Source organism: Dipteris shenzhenensis, chromosome 9 (assembly GCF_047967505.1).
Source record: "Dipteris shenzhenensis isolate YYH24624 ecotype China chromosome 9, Dip_SZ_1.0, whole genome shotgun sequence".
NCBI classification, from domain to species: domain Eukaryota; kingdom Viridiplantae; phylum Streptophyta; class Polypodiopsida; order Gleicheniales; family Dipteridaceae; genus Dipteris; species Dipteris shenzhenensis.
The window spans coordinates 58,271,368-58,290,052 of NC_141604.1; the positions used below are offsets into that span (position 1 = coordinate 58,271,368).

General features: G+C 44.7%; 1 protein-coding gene across 1 annotated transcript in view; it reads right to left on the reverse strand.

Moving 5' to 3' along the window:
• The window catches only part of LOC147898896 (putative pentatricopeptide repeat-containing protein At1g56570), a 52,792-nt gene that overhangs the window by 469 nt on the left and 33,638 nt on the right, over positions 1 to 18,685 (reverse strand). Inside the window, exon 6 of the mRNA XM_087379246.1 lies at positions 99 to 177. Coding sequence (XP_087235372.1) covers positions 99 to 177 — 79 coding nt within the window. The remainder of the gene's footprint in view (positions 1 to 98; positions 178 to 18,685) is intronic.

Consider the following 18,685-nt stretch of genomic DNA (forward strand, 5'->3'; position numbering starts at 1 on the left):
AAGTATGAAAGAGAAATGAAAGGAAAAGAATTTGAACAACGCCTAATTGTAGACGATGTAATGTTAACAAAACGTATCAAAATTACAAAAAAAAATACAGGTCCTATTCTTAATTGGAAATGCAGGTACAGGGAAAACATACACACTATTACTTCTGGTACAAGGACTACTATGGCACTACAATCATAAACAAATAGATGTTATATAACTTTTGAGAGTATTAATATTAGCATACACAGGAAGAGTAGCATTCAATGTGGGAGGAGCAACAATACACTCGGCTTTACTATTGCCACTATTGACTTCAAATTACACAAGCTTATCGTCAAAAAAACAACAACAACTATCAACACTATACAAAAATGTTGAACTAATAGTGTTCGATGAGGTTTCGCTGATAGTTCTGCTCACTACCATGGGGCTAACCACATTATCTGGGAGGATATCTTATGGCCACACACATTCATCGTTGTGCTAGCCCCTAGCTAGTTTCCTATGAAGCTTAACTTATACAAAGAGCACTACTTACAGATATTACAGGAGAGCTTCATCAACCCACCATGGCATACACGGATCCACATCCATCAGATATTAATCAGACAAATCTATCTCTCATTGCATCGGCTACACAATGAGAGTGGGCAAGGTGAGGCATCTAGAGAAAGTCACATCTGCACTCAATGTGACTGACACGAGATTAAGTTGGAGCATCACTTTTTTTCTATAAACTACGAGATCCAAGGCCGTTACTATTGTGTTTTTGAGGATGAGTTCAAATCCCTCTCTCCTGTCTTACTCGGAATAGAGATGTTTGGTGACTTTCATTCATGAGGCCATCCGACACACATACCATTTGCTGAGTTTACATAGGCAAAATCAATGTGTGCAAAGTTTTTCCAGCTAGATAGCATGGACTAGCAACCCCAAGGAGATAGCATAGCCGAGGTCTGGAGCAAGAGACACAACAGACTCAAAGCTATGTGTCTAATGTCATGGGTGGTGAACAATGCACATGAGGTGGAATGAGGTAGCTGTGAGAGGTCACGTTGGTGAGAAATGCCGTATAATGTGCAAGCATAAGAGTGCCAAAGGGATCGTCACTCAAGAAACTTCCATCAAAAGGCCTTGGAGTTGTTGCTAAACATGAGGTTTATTAACTCCTTGTCCTGGAAAATGAATGCCTACTTATTTTTGCAAAGTAGACAACGATACTAACATATCGTATCCATCTCGATCAGTCAGCCTTGGGTATGGGTAGCCGTTTGGTAGCCTAAACCTTAGCTTTCATTGCATTTGGTTTTTTTGTCTCATAGACGCTTTGGCCTTTCATAGACATAAATAAAATTTCCTTCTTATTTCTCATACTTCTTGATGTAGATAGAAAATTTGCTCTTGAGGGCCGACAATGGGTGTTGAGTCGGTAGCTATAGAGTATAATATCTTCTTTGCTAGAGCCAAGGTTCCAAGAGATTTCAAGGAGCATTTTTTCTCCATATAGGCTGTGGTTCGCACCCCTAATTGAAGCTATGGGTTCAGCCCAAGAGAGATTAAGAAGGGGGGGGGGGGGGGGGGGGCTACTACAAGGGGTTGCATGGGTGGTTGAGCAGCTGGAGAGGATGGAAGCCGTCATGTGGCATCATCTTGTTGTGCGGATGGAGAGGATGTTGGTAGAGGGGTCAAAGCCTAGGAGAGATCTCGGTGATGTATGAGGCTGCGATGGCATAGAACTTATAATAGAGCACTGGTGTTGGCTCTTTCCCATGGCTTCCACAGGAAGAGCAGGGTTATCTGAGTATGCAAGGTTCCAAGGCTTTTTGTCACCTACATATATATTGGGGTTGTCGTTTGTAGTATATATGTAGCTTAGGACCTTGAGTCATATTCCGATGAGAGACGTTGGCTTAAGTGTGGTAAGCAAACATAATAGTGATGGCCTTTGTAGCAATGGCAACAAACCAGCAATAACCCTGAGGGGAGGACTACCCATGAGGCATACATATGCAATGAAAGCATCCGTCCTGAGTGCTATAAACTCGGCATGTGTAGACAGACATAATTTTTCTCATCTTCGGACAAGTCTTGCAAATTATGCGCAGAGTTTTTGTCCCTATGGAACGTTCCCATTTGATTGTTGGATGAGTAGATATGATCTTGATTTGGAGTTGCTTCCATTGGATAAGCACATGTGCATTGAGGTGATCTTCCACTTGTAGAGCAGCCACAAGCTCTTGGTACACCACCGTTGTGCATTGTAGTGGGGCTTAGGACCTTGAGTCATATTCCGATGAGAGACGTTGGCTTAAGTGTGGTAAGCAAACATAATAGTGATGGCCTTTGTAGCAGTGGCAACAAACCAGCAATAACCCTGAGGGGAGGACTACCCATGAGGCATACATATGCAATGAAAGCATCCGTCCTGAGTGCTATAAACTCGGCATGTGTAGACAGACATAATTTTTCTCATCTTCGGACAAGTCTTGCAAATTATGCGCAGAGTTTTGGTCCCTATGGAACGTTCCCATTTGATTGTTGGATGAGTAGATATGATCTTGATTTGGAGTTGCTTCCATTGGATAAGCACATGTGCATTGAGGTGATCTTCCACTTGTAGAGCAGCCACAAGCTCTTGGTACACCACCGTTGTGCATTGTAGTGGGGCTTCATTGGTATTGTCTTCCATTGCCTCATTGTTGTGCACTAGCAATTGGAGTTCAAGCTTGGAGATGACTATCTTTTGGGAGTGCATCTCATTCATTTTTTCTTTGTATTTTTGGTATATGGTTGTATATGCCTCCTTAAGCTTTCTCATTTGCAAGGTAACCTTTGCCTGTTGAGGAATGTCTTTAGTGGTATTGAACCATTGGTCCAAGACTTGTGCTTGTGAAGTGCTAGCCTCTTTAGCGATAGCAAGTTGGTCCTTTAAGATTCTGCATTCCCTTGTAAGCTCGTCAATGCTGAAGGCATGTACTGCCAAAGATTGTTTCATGTCTTCAAGCTTGTCTTTGCAATCATGGAGCTCTTCTTCTTTGTGAATTAGAGTGAGTCGAGCTTGTGCCACTACCTCCGTCTGTTGAGCATGTGCGGAGGTCAAGGAGTTATAGTAGGTCTATAGGATTGCCGTTGCTTGTACTGCTGCTGTCAGCTGTGTTTGAATTTGGTGGAGGTTGGAGGTCACATCCCTCACTGCCTTCTCTTGCGCTTGGAGAGCTTGGTTCATGTGCACTTCTTCTACCTCCTTCTCATCTATCTGTGCCCAAAGTGCCTTGACCTCTGTGGCGATTGCCTAGAATTGGTCTTCAATTTCTGTTGCTGTTTGTTTGTCCAATTCTCTTGCATATTCTTCCTTGGCCAAGCTAGTGAATAGTTATGACATTTGGATCATTTAGCTAGCTTGATGTTGGAGAATGACAAACGGTGATGAGGACTGGTGATACTGCTGATACAAGTGGTGCCCATGTAGCCATCCTGATGATTCTGTAGTACTTGTGGGAGGTTGTTTCAATTGTATTTTAGTCACTTGTGTACAATAGTCATATTGTTGATCTAGCACTAGCTCCCCTTGTGGCTCATTGACTGGCATGGCGTCGATGGGCAGTTCTAGTGCTGATGTAGCCTGAGGCTTTGGTGCCGATCTTTCCTCAGGCTTTGGTGCCGATCTTGCCTCAGGCTCTGGTTGTTGCTGTTGTTGGAGATATATTGGATGCAGTTGTGCACCAAGCTGTAGCATCTCGTGGGGAAATTCCTCAATTCTGACCTCCAGAATAGGTATTTCTTCTAAGGCATCTGCACTTGCCAATGTGATAGTAGGAGAAGTTGGTGACGGCTCCCAAACTGGTGAGAAGGGTATGTCCAACTCCTGAATTGGTTTTGGTGACTGGGGCAGAGTCATTTCTCGTTCTTGTAGCTCTTTTTTGATGACTATAGCCAATAAGTGTGGAAATTTACATTTTTGGTCTGATGAACCATCTAGTTTTTTTGTAAAGAAGATGACTAAGTGCTTGCTTTAGCTTCCTACTCAGCAAAACAAATGTGCGGAGTGGAAGGGATCGATTCTTGCCGCACTTAACCCCTAGGATTGTGGATAGGAATTGTGCTGCTTCCTTGAGGCGAGGTTTAAGGATGGTGCGAAGTAATATGCCATCCTTATGGAACAGTGTGCCCTTGGTGAGGAAAGGTGGCACTTCAAGAAATTTTGCATCGGCAGGCCTACACAATGTTGCATTAGCAGGCTGTGTAGGGTATTTGGCACCTTGTGTTGGGAGTGAGAAAGCCCTTTGAATGACTGTACTATCAAGGATAATGCTGAGTGGGCTCTGATGTACAGCGATGGTACCGTACTTGCCAACCTGTGCATTGCTGGAGTGGTAAGAATGGAGAAAGTCCCTGATGTATGTGGTCATTGTAGGACTGTCCTCCAAGGATTTTAGGCTCTCATGCAAACTGCCTAGACCCCTTTGCTCTAAGTAAGATGTTGCTTCTTGGGAAAGAGCATAAGTCGATGTAGGTGGCCAAACAAGTTCCAGTGACTGGGCCCCATTAATGGTTGTATAGGCCGGTGGTGACTGGGGTGGCATTCGTTCTTCTTGGTCATGCACTGAATCCTCCTTAAAGCTATCGCTCTGGACCACAAATGCCTATGGTCGCTGTGATTAAGAGGATGTAGATGGCTGCGAACTCTGAAGGGGGTCTCGTGGTTGAGGCGGTGGACTCTTTCTGCGCATCCTCTTTAGTGGCGGCATTTTTTTTGAACCTGCATTTATGTGCATGTGGTGTACCATTTATCATTAGATTAGTTGGCATGCATGTATGACCTTTGTGTGTGTTTGTGAGAGATCTTATTTTTATACATGCTTTGAGAGTGTGGAATGAAAGTGTGGGGCACAATTATTCATGCAATTATCTGTGTCTAAGTGAAATCATGTGAATGCACGTGACCTAGTAGCTAGGTAGGGACTAACTATATGCTTTTTTTTTTTTTTGGCTAGGATTTCATAGGGCAGCTAGAACTCAGGCATCACTTCTGAGCGATGCTACTTATATGTGCAAAGGTGTACTATGCAAGTGAGTGCTCGTTATACAATCTAATCCTAACTAAGGAAGACTTGGTTTCCCAAATCTTCGTTTTTGTTGAGGATGGCTTGCATGTTAAAGTAGTAGCACTTTAGTTGACTCCCGTTTATTGTTGTGTTGAATTGGACTCCATCCAATGTTTCTAGTAGCACAGCTCCGATGGGATTCATCTTTCTTACTCGGTAGGGTCCTTGACCTAGATACTTCAGTTTCCCCTTGTGTACTTTGGCATTGTATAACAAGTCCAAGTCACCTTTCTTGATGTCTTTAGCTTTAATATTTCTGTCAAACCATGCCTTTCTTCGTTTTTCTATTGTCATGGCATGGTAGGCGACTAGTCTTGTCTCTGTATGCTTCTCCAATTGATAGAGTCTTTCTTTCAAGGATTCATGGTCTCCCATGCATTTCTACACTGCTATGTGTAGACTTGGTATTACAAATTCTAGTGGGACCACAACTTCAAGGCCGTATACCAATTGAAAAGGTGTGTTCCCTGTACTAACCCTGAGTGTGGTTCTATATGCCCATAAGGCTGCATTCAGTTTCTTTGCCCAATCAGAACACTGTGGTTCTACTACCTTGGTGAGGATAATGCATAATATTTTGTTGGTGGATTCGGCCTGTCCATTCCCTTGGGGGTAGTAGGGTGTGCTTTTTCTATGGATTACCATAAAGCCAGACAAGAGTTCTTGGATTACCTCATTGACAAAATGTGTGCCTCTATCCGACACAATTTCAATGGGGCATCCGAATCGGGTGATCACATTTTCGTATAAGAATCTTGCTGTGCTTCAAACATCTACCTTTCTGACTGCTTTAGCTTTAGTCCATTTTGTAAAGTAATTAGTGGCCACAATGATGTAGCGTACCTGTGTTCCTTTTGCTGTTGGATGGATGGGACCCACATAGTTAATCCCCTATTTTTCAAATGGTTTTTGTGCAACAATTGCTATTAGGGGATTGAAGTCTTTGTGTTGTGGTTTAGTAGTCCGTTGGCATACATCACAGCCTTTTACATATTCATAGGCATCTGCCCATAGTGTTGGCCACCAATAGCTTGCGAGGAGGACTTTTCTTGCTGTGGCTTCCCCTTGGAAGTGTCCTCTTGCAATGCCTTCATGGACTTCACTCAGGATTGGCATGATCTCATGAGGCATTACACATCTTCTTAATACTTGGTACAGTTGTCCTGTAATGAGTTGATAGGATGCAGCCTTTAGAATCAATTTTTTGGCATCTACTGCTTTCATTTCAGGGGGTGGTCTTCCTGCCATTAAGTACCCAATGAAATCTCCACACCACTCTAGAACAACATCTATTTGAAATAGTGTGGCATCTGGTAAGTTGTCTTCAATTCCAGTGGCTTCTTCTCCCGACTTGACACGAGACATGTGATCGGCAATGTAGTGTTGGGCACCTTTGCGGACCACTATTTTGAAGTTGAATTCTTGTAGTGTTGAATTATGGTTATTCTTCCTTTTGTACATGGATGGTTCACAAGATAGAGCAATGCTCGATGGTCGGTGTAGAAGACAAAATCATTTTCCAGTAGATAGTGCCGAAATTTCTTAACACTATACACCATTGCTAGGGCTTCTCTTTCTGTGGTGGTATATCATTGAATTGTCGATTGGGCAAAGTAGAATGGGTAGTCTTTTTTATGCTCACCAGGTTGACAAAGCACACTCCCAATCTCGCATACTTGGATGCATCACTATGAACATGAAAATCAATATCCCAATTGGGAGATATAAGGATGGGTGCTATGATTAGGCGCCACTTTAAAAGCTCAAAGGCTTGGTTGCACTCTTCTGTCCATAAGAATTTCACTAATAATTTGTAAAGTGGTCTAGCTATCATGGCATACCGCAATATAAATCTTCTATAATAGCCGGCATGTCCCATAAAGACCTGTATACCTTTGGAATTTGTAGGAGGAGGCAATTCCATGATAATTTATTTTGTCCATGTCAGTTGTTGCAATCCCATTTTGAGAGATGATGTGTCCCAAAACAACTTCGTGGGTGACCATGAACTGGCATTTTGTTGGATTTAGGGAGATGCCATACTCCTTGCATTTGATTAATACTGCTTCAAGACATTTGAAGTGGTCTTTTTTGTTTGAATGGATGCACAAATCATCCAAGAACACTTGTAAAAACTTATTCAGAAATGACTTGAAAGCTATGAACATGACTCACTGGAATGTGGTCGGGGTATTAGGCCGAATGGCATGACTCTGCAAAAATACCCCATTCTGTAGCAAATGCTATTTTTGATTGGTCTTTAGGAGAATGTGCACTTGGTTATAGCCATTGAAGCCATCCAAGAAGCTATATATTTCGGAGCCTACCACCTTTTCCAACACTATTTCTATTAAGGGTAGGGGATAGTGATCCCTAATTGTGGCAGCATTCACATTCTTTAAGTTTATGCATATTCTAAGCTTCTTGTTGTGTTTAGGCACAATGACGATGGGTGAAACCCAATCAGTGTACTCTATCTCATAGATGAATCCGACATCTAGGAGTCTTTCCAACTCGTCATAAACCATGGTGCCATACTTAGGATTTGTGCGATAAGGTCCACATACCTTAGGGTGGGCACCTTCCCTTATAGGTATTGTGTGTACTGCCACATCTGGTGAAATTCCTTTCATCTCTTTGTATGACCATGCTAAGCAGTCATGGTATTCCATTAGGAGTGCTTTGAGTTTGGTTTCATCTTCCTGTCAAAGCTGTTTCCCAATGAAAACTAGTTTTTCTTCCTTCCCTTCAAGGGCGAGGTTTATTGTGCGTGCTTTTGTCAGTCCCTCATAGATTGGAGTTTCTCCAATGCTATCAGTTTCTTAAACTTCAGACTCTCGTAGTAGTCTTGGCATTGCTATTGGGGCACTGCCACTTGTGTAATTCTTGAAGTACTCCGACACTTCTCGAAGATCAGCCTCTGATGGTGTTGAACTAGCCTGACATGTGCCATGTGTATAGGGTGACATAGTTTCATTTACCAATTTGTTAGGCTCTTTTTGAATTTCTTTTTTTGAAGTCTCTTGATTGAGCTTCATCCACACATGTGGCTTATATTTCCGAAACTTCTTACGTTGGGAACTGTGGGGTAACTTTTCCACTGGTGAGGTGTTTCCAAGTAAGGGTTCATTTGCTGCACTTACTCGTTCCGGTCCCTCAGGGGACCATTCAAGAGGTGGTGGTTCTAATTTTGAGGGAGCTGGCTTTGCAAGATACAACTCGACGATCCTTGTTTGGACTCATTCGAATTCATTGAAGTGTGCAGCCTTGGCTTTTCTGTGATTTCCTCCTCTAGCTTTCTTGCGGGATCTTCTGCTGTTATTCAACTTTGGAGGTCCAATTTTTGGGAGCTCAACTGCCATTAGGGCATGCAGAATAGCTAAGTCATTATCAAAGATTTGATCTTCAATTTCAGCATTCTTAGCCTCAGTTTCAAGGTCCTAAGGAAAATCTGAGTCGTCATTGGTATGGGTACCTTCTTCAGGTTCATTATCCCTCAGCCATAAAGAATGGCATCTCTAAATCGATTGGTTCTTCATGTGTGAGTGGAGGATCTACCTGTAGCACCTTAGCATCTATCTGTGAGAAGATGGGGTCTAATGAGTGGCAGTTGTCAATGGTTGCCAATGTTTGTATCAAGTTATTGACATTGCTTTGTGAATCGCCTGCTATGGCATGCTATTACAGGGGAGCTGATCTGCTTGAGATTGTCGTTGAAGATGTGTCATCCAATGCTCTAGGCACAATTGGTTTTATAGCTACTGTCCCCACATTCACCCTGACTGCGGTGTCGCGATTCTGGATTGTTAGTCTATCAGTTTCCCAGTCATGGAGGACTGATGCTTCCCGTAACCAAGGACGTCCTAGTAAGATTTGATAGGATTTTTTGGGAAGATCCAAGATTGTGAATTGAAGGGAAAAGCGGACTCCTGTGACCTTTGTGGACATGCCATTTACTATTCCCAAGGGTTTAGCCCGTGAATCATCGGCAAGGCGTATGTTGAAATTAGCCTTTTGCATTGGTGGGAGACCCCATTCTTCGTAGAGCTCCTTTGATAGGACATTTACACCTGCTCCACTATCCACTATGGCTTGGACTTCATTATATGCCTCGTGGATCAAAGGCACAGTAATGTTGTGTATGTCATCTCTCTCACCCATCCGCATAGGGATATCTTTGATGTCGTTCATAGGTGGAGATGGATTTGTGGGTTCAATCCATCCTTTGAAACTCTCCTAGAGATTGGGACAATTCCATAGGAGGATTCCGATGGGAATTGACACATGGCAACTTGGGATGCTAGAGAGTGCGGCTCCTTTAAGTTGACATGGTGGTACATTATGTTGTGGAGTCTGTTGTTGGAATAGAGGCTCAAGTATAGTATTAATACTTTGTGGGGCCAAGTCATGGATTGGATCTTGAGCTTATTTCTCAGCCTCAAATTGAGCTTGTTCCTTTTGTACCCATTGTTGAAGTGCCTGAAAACGAGCCTTCTCCACTTTTGCATTTGGGTATGGAGCTTCTTTTATTTGAGGCTCGGGAGCTGATGTGGATGAGCTTGGTTGCTCATTGCTTGGTGGAGGTGGAGGCACTTGTGCTTTCTTTTTAAGAAGTCGCTTTGGTTGGATTGGAATACCAGACATTTTCTCGCCGTGGATATGTTTGAGTTGGCGACTGAGAAAAGTGAAGTTTTTGTTCCATTGCTTGCATCATGTCTTCTTTCAGCTTATGGTCATGGCCTCTAGGTGATCTTCGTTTGATGTTTTGGCGGTGGACTTGAATTTGTCCTTTTTAGAGCACTTATCTCGTGCACTAGATCTGCCATCATCACTGTTGGCATTAGAGTCGGTCATGCCATCCTCGATGTCAATGGCTGTCGCATGAGTAGTACTGAACGTTTCATAGCTGCTAATCTTTTTCATATCCTTCCAGATTTTCTTCCTTAGTCCCACAATGAACGAGATCGTGAGGTACTTTGCATCGAGGCATGGGTCACATTTGGCGATTAATCTTTTCATCTTGCCCAGGTACGTGCATACATCTTCTCGACAGCCTTGTTTAGTTGGAGAGCGAGATCATCTTGTAGCCTATCTATTTGAAAGTGCCTTTTGAGTTCTGTTTGAAGCAGGTCCCATGTGGCTCTCTTCCACTAGAAGGTTTAGGTACCATTCAAACGGTTCATTAGTTAAGGCCATGGGAAACCAAGCCACCTTGGTTTCATGGGATTGATCTCCACCTCCTCGGCATGCGGCATCAAAATGCTAGAGGAAACGGGCTAGATCTCCCCTACCATTATATTTGGGAAGTTTCAGTTTTCCTAGGGGGCGCTTGCCTTGATTGTCATTCTTTCTGCGATTAAAGAAATTGTCAGCCTCTGCATCGAGGTCAATATCCCCATCATCGTCGCGACGGTGTCCAGCCATGTTGTGGCATGGAATTAAAGGGATTTCTTGAATTTTCGGGGGGGAATCGGGGTAGAGGATTGTCGAAGGCGGTGGTTGCAGTAGATTTGTATGTAGATTTGGTGAGCGTTGGAGTCGAAGGCAATGGTCGAGCATAGTTGCATCCAGATTGGGTGAGAGTTGCAAAGGGTGTCTCTGCCGCGCAAGTGCGGGTGTTGATGTTGTTTTGTTTGGAAGGTTAGAGTAGTGTCAGTGTTGTAGGGACCATCATGTTAATAATGTGCCTAAGATTTTCCCACATGTGTAGGGAAATGTGTCAGTGCAGACGGATTGTCAATCGGAGGTCACGGCATAAAGATATGAGCGAATTAGTGCGAAACGAGGCCCACACAGGGGCGTGAATGAGTGAGTGCTAGGGATGCCGAATTGGTGTACAATTCATTGGAGAAATGCCCTGTAGTGTGGGTTTCCGTGTGTGAAATTTTGGTTCAAACGGGGTCTAGTTTGGGTCCCAAATGGGCGCGATACGTGGTAATGAAGTAGGGGTAAAATTGGCCTTTTGGCGGGGGGGGGGCTTGGTCTTAAGGTTGGTGTGAATGGACTTTAAGTCCAACCGAGGGGCTTGAACCAAGTTAATTCCAAATAGTCTAACTAGCCTATAACCTAACTGTGGGTTAAAACTGCATACAAATAACTAATCTAACCACAGTTAGTTGAACTAACTTTAGTATAGTTAGACTAATCTAACTGTCTAGTTAGTCTAACTAGCTAATAGTTAAACTAACCTAGCTGTAAGTAACTAACCTAGAGTCAGACTAACTAACCTACGTTAAACTAACCTAACCTAGGTTAACCTAACTAGGGTTAGATATAAGATTAGGTTAGGGTGTTTTTTTTGTCTGATTTAAAAACTTAAAAAAAAAAATTTTTGGGAGGCGTCGCGCGGGTAGTGGCGTCAGAGAGGGGGGGTTTTGCGAACGGATGCAAGGGGGTGAAGGATTGGCGCTAGAAGGAGCACTGGGAGGTTTGGTAGAGAGAGGAGTAGGGAGGGTGGAGGAGTTGGTGTCAAGGAGGAGGCTGCGGGTGGAGGGTGGAGGGGGAGAGTGCTGTTGGCGCACCGCCGTAAGCTGCGCCACCCTGGGGGGGCGCCGCCTTACTGGCGGGCACCTTGGCCCTAAGCAGCAAGGGATTAAGCCCTTGCTAATAGGTAAGGGCTAAAGCCCTTTAGGTAAATGTAGGGAGAGGAGCGGCCGGCGAGGGGGGGTTAGAGAGAGAGGAGAGAGAGGAGGAGAAGAGAGAGAGAGAGAGAGAGAGAGAGAGAGAGAGAGAAGAGGGAGGGGGAGGGAAAGAGAGAGAGAGAGGGGGGAAAAGAGAGAGAGAGAGAGAGAGAGAGAGAGAGAGAGAGAGAGAGAGAGAGAGAGGGGGGGGGCGGGGGGGGGGGGAATGGGGGTGGTGAAGGGGGTGAGGGAGTGGTGGAGGGGGTGGTGGAGAGGGAGGCGGGGGGGGGGAAAGGTAGGGGTGGAGATGGGAGGGGGGGTGGTGGAGGGTGGAGGGGGTGGTGGAGATGGAGGGGGGGGGGGGAAAGGGTGGTGGTGAGGGGGGGAGGTGCAGATGGAGGAGGGGGGGTGGAGATGGAGGAGGGGGGGAGGTGGAGATGGTAGGGGGGTGTTAGAGGGTGGACGGGGTGGTGGAGATGGAGGGGGGAAGGTGGAGATGGAAGGGGGGGTGTTGGAGGGTGGAGGGGGTGGTGGAGATGAAGGGGGGAGGTGGAGATGGAGGGGGGGTGGAGATGGGAGGGGGGGAAGGGAAGAATGGAGGGAGGGGGGGGGGAGGGGTGGTGGAGATGGAAGGGGGTGGTGGAGATGGAGGGGAGGGTGGTAGAGAGGGGGGTGGTGGTGGTGGAGAGGGGGGGTGGTGGTGGCGGGGCGGGGGGTAATGGAGGGAGGGGGGGGGGAGTGGAGGGGATGGTGGTGGAGGGGGGAATGGTGGAGGGGGAGGGGAAAAAAGAAAAGGGAATGGTGGAGGGGGAGGGGAAAAAAGAAAAAAGAAAACACTTGACAGACGGGAAACTTTGATGGGAATCCAAAGGGAGGAAGAGATGGTCACCTAAACACTGTCCAAGTCTTTCTCGATGTAATAGGATTGTTGAGGACCAATGGACGGTGGGTGAATGGCTAGTTTATCGTTGCGAGATGGGCTCGAAGTAACTCACCATGTGAGGGTGGGAGTAGGATGGTGGTTGATGGAGAGGGAGGAGTGTCTTGCATAGGGCTCGAAATGGGAAAGAGGATGGAGGCAAGATGTGAAAGAAAAAGTATGAGAGGGATGGGTGCACTTTTATAGGGAAGGAGGGGAAGCTGTGGATTTAGTCAAACACATGTGCACCTTTAAATTTGTCCACATTTGAGTAGTCAAATACATGTGCAGCTTTGAATTTGTTCACACTTGACTAGGGAGGTGGTTTTAATTCTTCTTTTGGGTTATGGCATTTAGAATCTTTAATCATTGATTGCCCCTAACTTTTGGTGGTTGTGTCAGAATGTGCTTCCATAAAAAGGAGAAATGTTTAGAATTTCAAGCTCTACACTCAAACAATCATCACATGGTTTGATTTATTCCTTAAGGTGCTGTTTTTCCAGAAAACACGCATTTTCCTAAATCGGTAATGAAGAGTTTTTGCTAGGATTTAAAAAAAAAAATTTTTTGAGTTGGAAAAATTTTAGCTCTTTTAGCTCTTGAGTGATATGTTCGTGAAAGTTCGAATTAGTTTGTTTTTTACACATATCTGTGTATGTTTACTTGTTACTTGAGATGCTAGTCTCCCTGACACCGGTGCCAAATGTTGGCTCTTTCCCACGGCTTCCGTAGGAAGAGCAGGGTTATCTCAGTATATAGGGTTTCGAGGCTTTTGTCACCTACAGATATATCAGGGTTGTCGTTTGTAGTATACGTGTAGCTTAGGACCTCGAGTCATATTTCGGTAAGAGACATAGGCTTAAGTGTGGTAAGAAAACATAGTGCATGCAGGTGTGAATTGAACGTGCATCATCATGGTTGAGGTAATGAAGGATTTTGCCTTCATTAGGGGTTGAGGGGTTTAGGAGGAGTTTAAGGGTTAGAGGGAAGTTCAGGGTTTATAAGGAGGTTCCAAGGTTTAGAAGGAGGTCCAAGGTTTAGAAGGAGGTTCCAAGGTTTAGAAGGAGGTCCAAGGTTTAGAAGGAGGTTCAAGGGTTAGAAGGAGATTCTAAGGTTTAGGGTAGATTACATGGTGGAGAACTCGTCTCCCTCGTAGATCATGGAGGTTAAGGGTTGAGGAACTAAGGGTTTAGGGGGAGCATAGGAGTGGAAGAGGAAGAAGGTGTAAGACCATGGGGGAAAGAGGAGAGAGGAGGGAGGAGGAGGAGGAGGAGGAGGAGGGAGAAGGAGGAGAAGGAGGAGGAGGAAGAGGAGGGAGGAGGAGAAGGGAGGAGGAGGAGGGATTAATCTACCATACTGTCCTTCTTCATCTGGCACAATGAACATTGAGTCACAGAAGAAGATCCCGTCCATTTTTAATTCTGATGGAGTGCGACCTTGATAATGAAGACTCCTGATCTCAACATGGAGGACATGCAACATCTGAGTTACACATGCTGCAAGCTCCCACTCTTTGTAAGTAGAGGGATATAAATCTGTAAAACAAATACAAGGCATAAGACAGTTGTGTCAAATTTCCCAAATAAATGCAAATAATCTAAAATGCAAATGAAGTACTAGTACACTTTGAAAAACTTACAATTGGACCTACGATATAGAAGTCCTACATTCGGATGCACGTATATGTTTGCATGGGTAAAGACATGCTAAATATATACCTGTGTCACTGTGTTACTGCCAGGAGAAAGTAAGCTCTTAAATGCTAAATGTGCGTGTTGCTTCCTTAGAGTCGAGGGTTAATGATGGTGCAAAGTAATATCCCTTCCCTATGGAACTTGGTGCCTTTGGCGAGGAGGGGCTGTATTTCAAGAAATTTAGCATCGGTAGGTCTTGTGGGTATTTTGCACCTTGAGTTGGGAGTGAGAAGGCCCTTTCAATTACTATACTATCGAGGATACTGTTGAGTTGGCTTTGATGTACAGTGACGGTGCCATACTTGCCAACCTGTGTATCGCTGCAGTGGTGAGAATGGAGAAAGTCCCTGATATACATGGTCATTATAGGACTATCTTCCAAGGATTTTAGGCTCTCATACAAACTGCCCAGACCCCTTTGCTCTAAGAAAGATGGTTGTGTTGGAAAGAGCATAAGTCAATGGAGGTGGCCACACAAGCTCTAAGGACTGGGCCCCGTCAATGGTTGTGTAGGCCGGTGGTGACTGGGGTGGCATTTGTACTTCTTGTGTTTCCATTTCATGCACATAATACTCATCAGAGCTATCGCTCTGAACCACAAATGCATGTGGTTGCCTTGGTTGAGAGGAGGTAGATGGCTGTGAACTTTGGAGAGAGGGTCTCGTGGTGGTTGAGGCAATGGGCTCTTTCTTGTCTTGTGGCTGAGGTAGTGGGATCTTTCTTCGCATCCTCTTTAGTGGGCATTGTTTCTAAACATGTATCCATGTTCATATGGTACACCATTGATCATTTAGATTAGTTGGTATGCAGGTATGACACGTGTGTGTATTGTGAGAGATCTTATTTTTACACATGCTTTGAGAGTGTGGAATGAAAGTGTGTGGCACAATTATTCATGCAATCGACTATGTGTCTAAGCGAAAGAGTGTGAGTGCATGTGATCTACTAACTAGAGGTAGGGACTAACTATATGCTTCTTTTGTTTTTGCTGGGATTTCATAGGGCAGCTAAGACTCAGGCATCACTTCTGAGCCCTAAGTTGAAATTAGTTGATGCTACCTATATGTGCAAAGATGTACATATGCAAGTGAGTGCTCGTGATACAATCTAATACTAACTAAGGAAGACTTGGGGTTCCAAATATTCATTTTCATCAGGGATGGCTTACGTGTTGATGTAGTAGCACTTCACTTGGCTCTTGTTTATGGTTGTGTTGAATTGGACTCCATCCAATGTTTCTAGTAGCACGGCTGTGATGGGATTCATTTTTCTTACTCGATAGGGTCCTTGACCTAGATACTTGAGTTTTCCCTTGTGTACTTTGGTATTGTATAACAAGATTAGGTCACCTTCCTTGATGTCTTTGGCTTTAAGATTTTTATTAAACCATGCCTTTCTTCTACGTTTTTCTGTTGTCATGGCATGGTAGGCTACTAATCTAGTCTCTGTATGCTTCTCTAATTGATAGAGTCTTTCCTTTAGGGATGCATGATCTCCATGTGTACTTGTATGCATAGGCTTAGTATTACAAATTCGAGTGGGACCACAGTTTCAAGGCCGTACACCAATTAAAAATGTGTATTCCTTGTACTGTGACCTTGAGTGTGGTTTGATATGCCCATAAGGATACATTTAGTTTCTTTGCCCAATCACAACATTGTGGTTCTACTACCTTGGTGAGGATATTGCATAATATTTTGTTAGTGGATTGAACCATGGATATTTTTATCGAAGCTACACTTATATATTAATATAAAATCTTAGCAAAAGTTTATGGACCTGGTTTTCTTATCTAGCTGAGCGTGTGTGAATGCTTGAAGCTCAGCAGCTCTGTGGGAGGAAGGAGAAGCTTTGTGGAAAGCTTTGTGGGTGGTTTCTGGTTTCAACTGGGTGAGGCAGGTCGGGGATCGAGCAGGGCAGCTCAACGAGAAGAATTCGAAGAGCAATAAAAGAGGGGATGAGAATGGACCTGGAGGTTGAGGCTGGTGCTGGCGGGGGGCGAAGTCGATGTCCATGGGAGGCATGTTGGAGGAAACGGATTGATGGATTGATTTAGGGGAGGAGGGGAGGCAAGCAGGGCGAGGAGGGGGAGGCAAATGGAAGAAGAAGGGAATGAGAGGGTGCCATGGACAGTCCCTCCTGTTTTCTTGGTCGAACAGGAGGCAGCAGATGCCTATTCATGCACGCATTGACAGATTCTATGTAGATGACTGGGCACTAGAAAGAGGTGGATCGGTATGCATTGTTGCTGGGGTTTCCACTTCAAACCACTTTCCTGTTGTGCTGGCTATCTTAGAGCCTCACTTGAGAGGCCGGTCTGCCAGCATCAGGATTCCAGATGCCTTTTACACAGAGGCAGCCCTACAAATATGGTTTGCTAATGTCCAGGGTGGGCAGCCACATCCATCACATGTAGCCACTACCCTCTCTGGTATTAGCGACTTTTACTGCTTAGTTGCTTGTACCAGGAGACGAGATATTCTCAGACATGAGATTGGTGTTCGCCAGCAGTTGGCAGCTTTGCAGAGGGAAGAGCAGAAACGGCCTTCAGATGCTTGGATTCAGGAGCGCCTTGCTGCAGCAAGGGCTCATCTGCAGTTATTGCTTGATCAGAGAGCAGAGTATGCCTTTCATGCACGGGAGTCCTTCTGGATTCAGATGGGTGGTAGAGTCAATAAACACTTTTTCTCTACTCTTGGCCCTAGACATAGTAGAGAGAGTGTATCCCAGCTTATTGACTCACATGGGGTTTTACAGACAGAGCCTGATGACGTCTTACGCATAGCTTCAGATTTCTATGCCACCTTCCTTATTGCTGATCCTGAGACACACGATAGAGAGGATGCTAGGCAGGCTATTTGGCAGAGTATCCCTGTGTTGCATCCGAGTGTGTAGAGACCTTGCAGGAACCTTTGGAAAAGTCACTTTGGCTTTACGAAGTGGTTTTGAGAGCCTGTTAAGTCATTTGAAAGAAAAAGTCGTTTTTTGAGCTTTTCCCTGTTCCGTTCGATGATAGAGACTCCGTATTGACTTGTAGAGGCAACTATTGCTTGCTTTTAGTGTCCACATTACTTTAGGAGCTTGGAAACACCTTCATTCTTGAATCTGGGATCATTTCATTGGATTTCTGACTCACTGTGTCAGTTTCTGCGTTTTTTGCCCGGGTGTTGGAACTCAAGTTTGGAGCAACCATTTGCAGATCTGTCAGTTCCAGTGGACTCAGGAGGTCCTAAAACTTCTATGTTGCTCATCATTCGCACTCCGGTGGAGTTTACAATCAGCTCTGTTTCCAAAAACGTTTTTCAGTCCGTGTATTGGACCCAGTGATTGAGATCACGGTTTCTAAAACCGTCTGTCCCATTGTGTTCCGGACGCCCAAAAACCCCTACCTATCAGTTCTTAGCGAATCCACTTCCAATGTTGTGGTGGCATATCTATGTCATCAGCGGCCATGATGAAAATAGTTGCATCTTCAACATGTGCAATAACCCGCCTCGACCTCAACAATACCAAGCGGCATCCATGCCACTGTATAGGCAACCGGCACTTACACAAGCGCCCCTAGCTCTGAGGCTAAATCCTTTTCCTGTTCGGACACAAGTCCCACAATTACTCAGGAATCCAAATCCACAACCATATCCAAGAGCACCAAATCCATCTCCTCAGGTAGTTCCAATACATCAATTACAAGCTGAAGAAGTAGACTCGCCATTTGAGTATGAAGCAGAGTACCCAGTGTACTATGTAGAAGGCGCAAAGGAACTAATACCAATCTATGCAAATCAAGTACGTCCCAACACATATCAAGTGCCAATCAAGTGCTACGGTTGTGGAGAAAATCACCGGATCACAGAGTGTCCTCATCGTGGTAGCCCCGCTACTTTCCAACCACTCTGCAGAGATTGTGGCATAGGACATGCCTGTATGGATTGCCCCATGAAAAATAAAGTCCCACAACAAACAGAGGTTAAGCCTGACGTCCCAATCGGCATCATTGGGGTGGACCATCAAAGTCTGGGTTCGGCAAGTGTAATATCACAACCTGTGAATGTAATTACACACCAATAGAAAGAGGCCATCAAGGACCCTAACTGAAACCTTAGATTTATGCCACATGGCAGTGGATAAGTGTTGACTCCCATTTCTCACTCATCGGTTGGGATTTTGGAGATCTGGCAGAAGAGAGAAATTTGCAGATTTTCTTGCTGAGTCCGATTATGCAATGGCGCCCATGTTTTGAGGCATCTCAGGTTCTATTTTCAGTAGCGGTCATTACCGTGGGACTATGATTTCTTGAGCATACCTTATGCAGATCACTCTGGTTGCAGTTTGAGCAGTGTGTGCTCATTCGTGGTA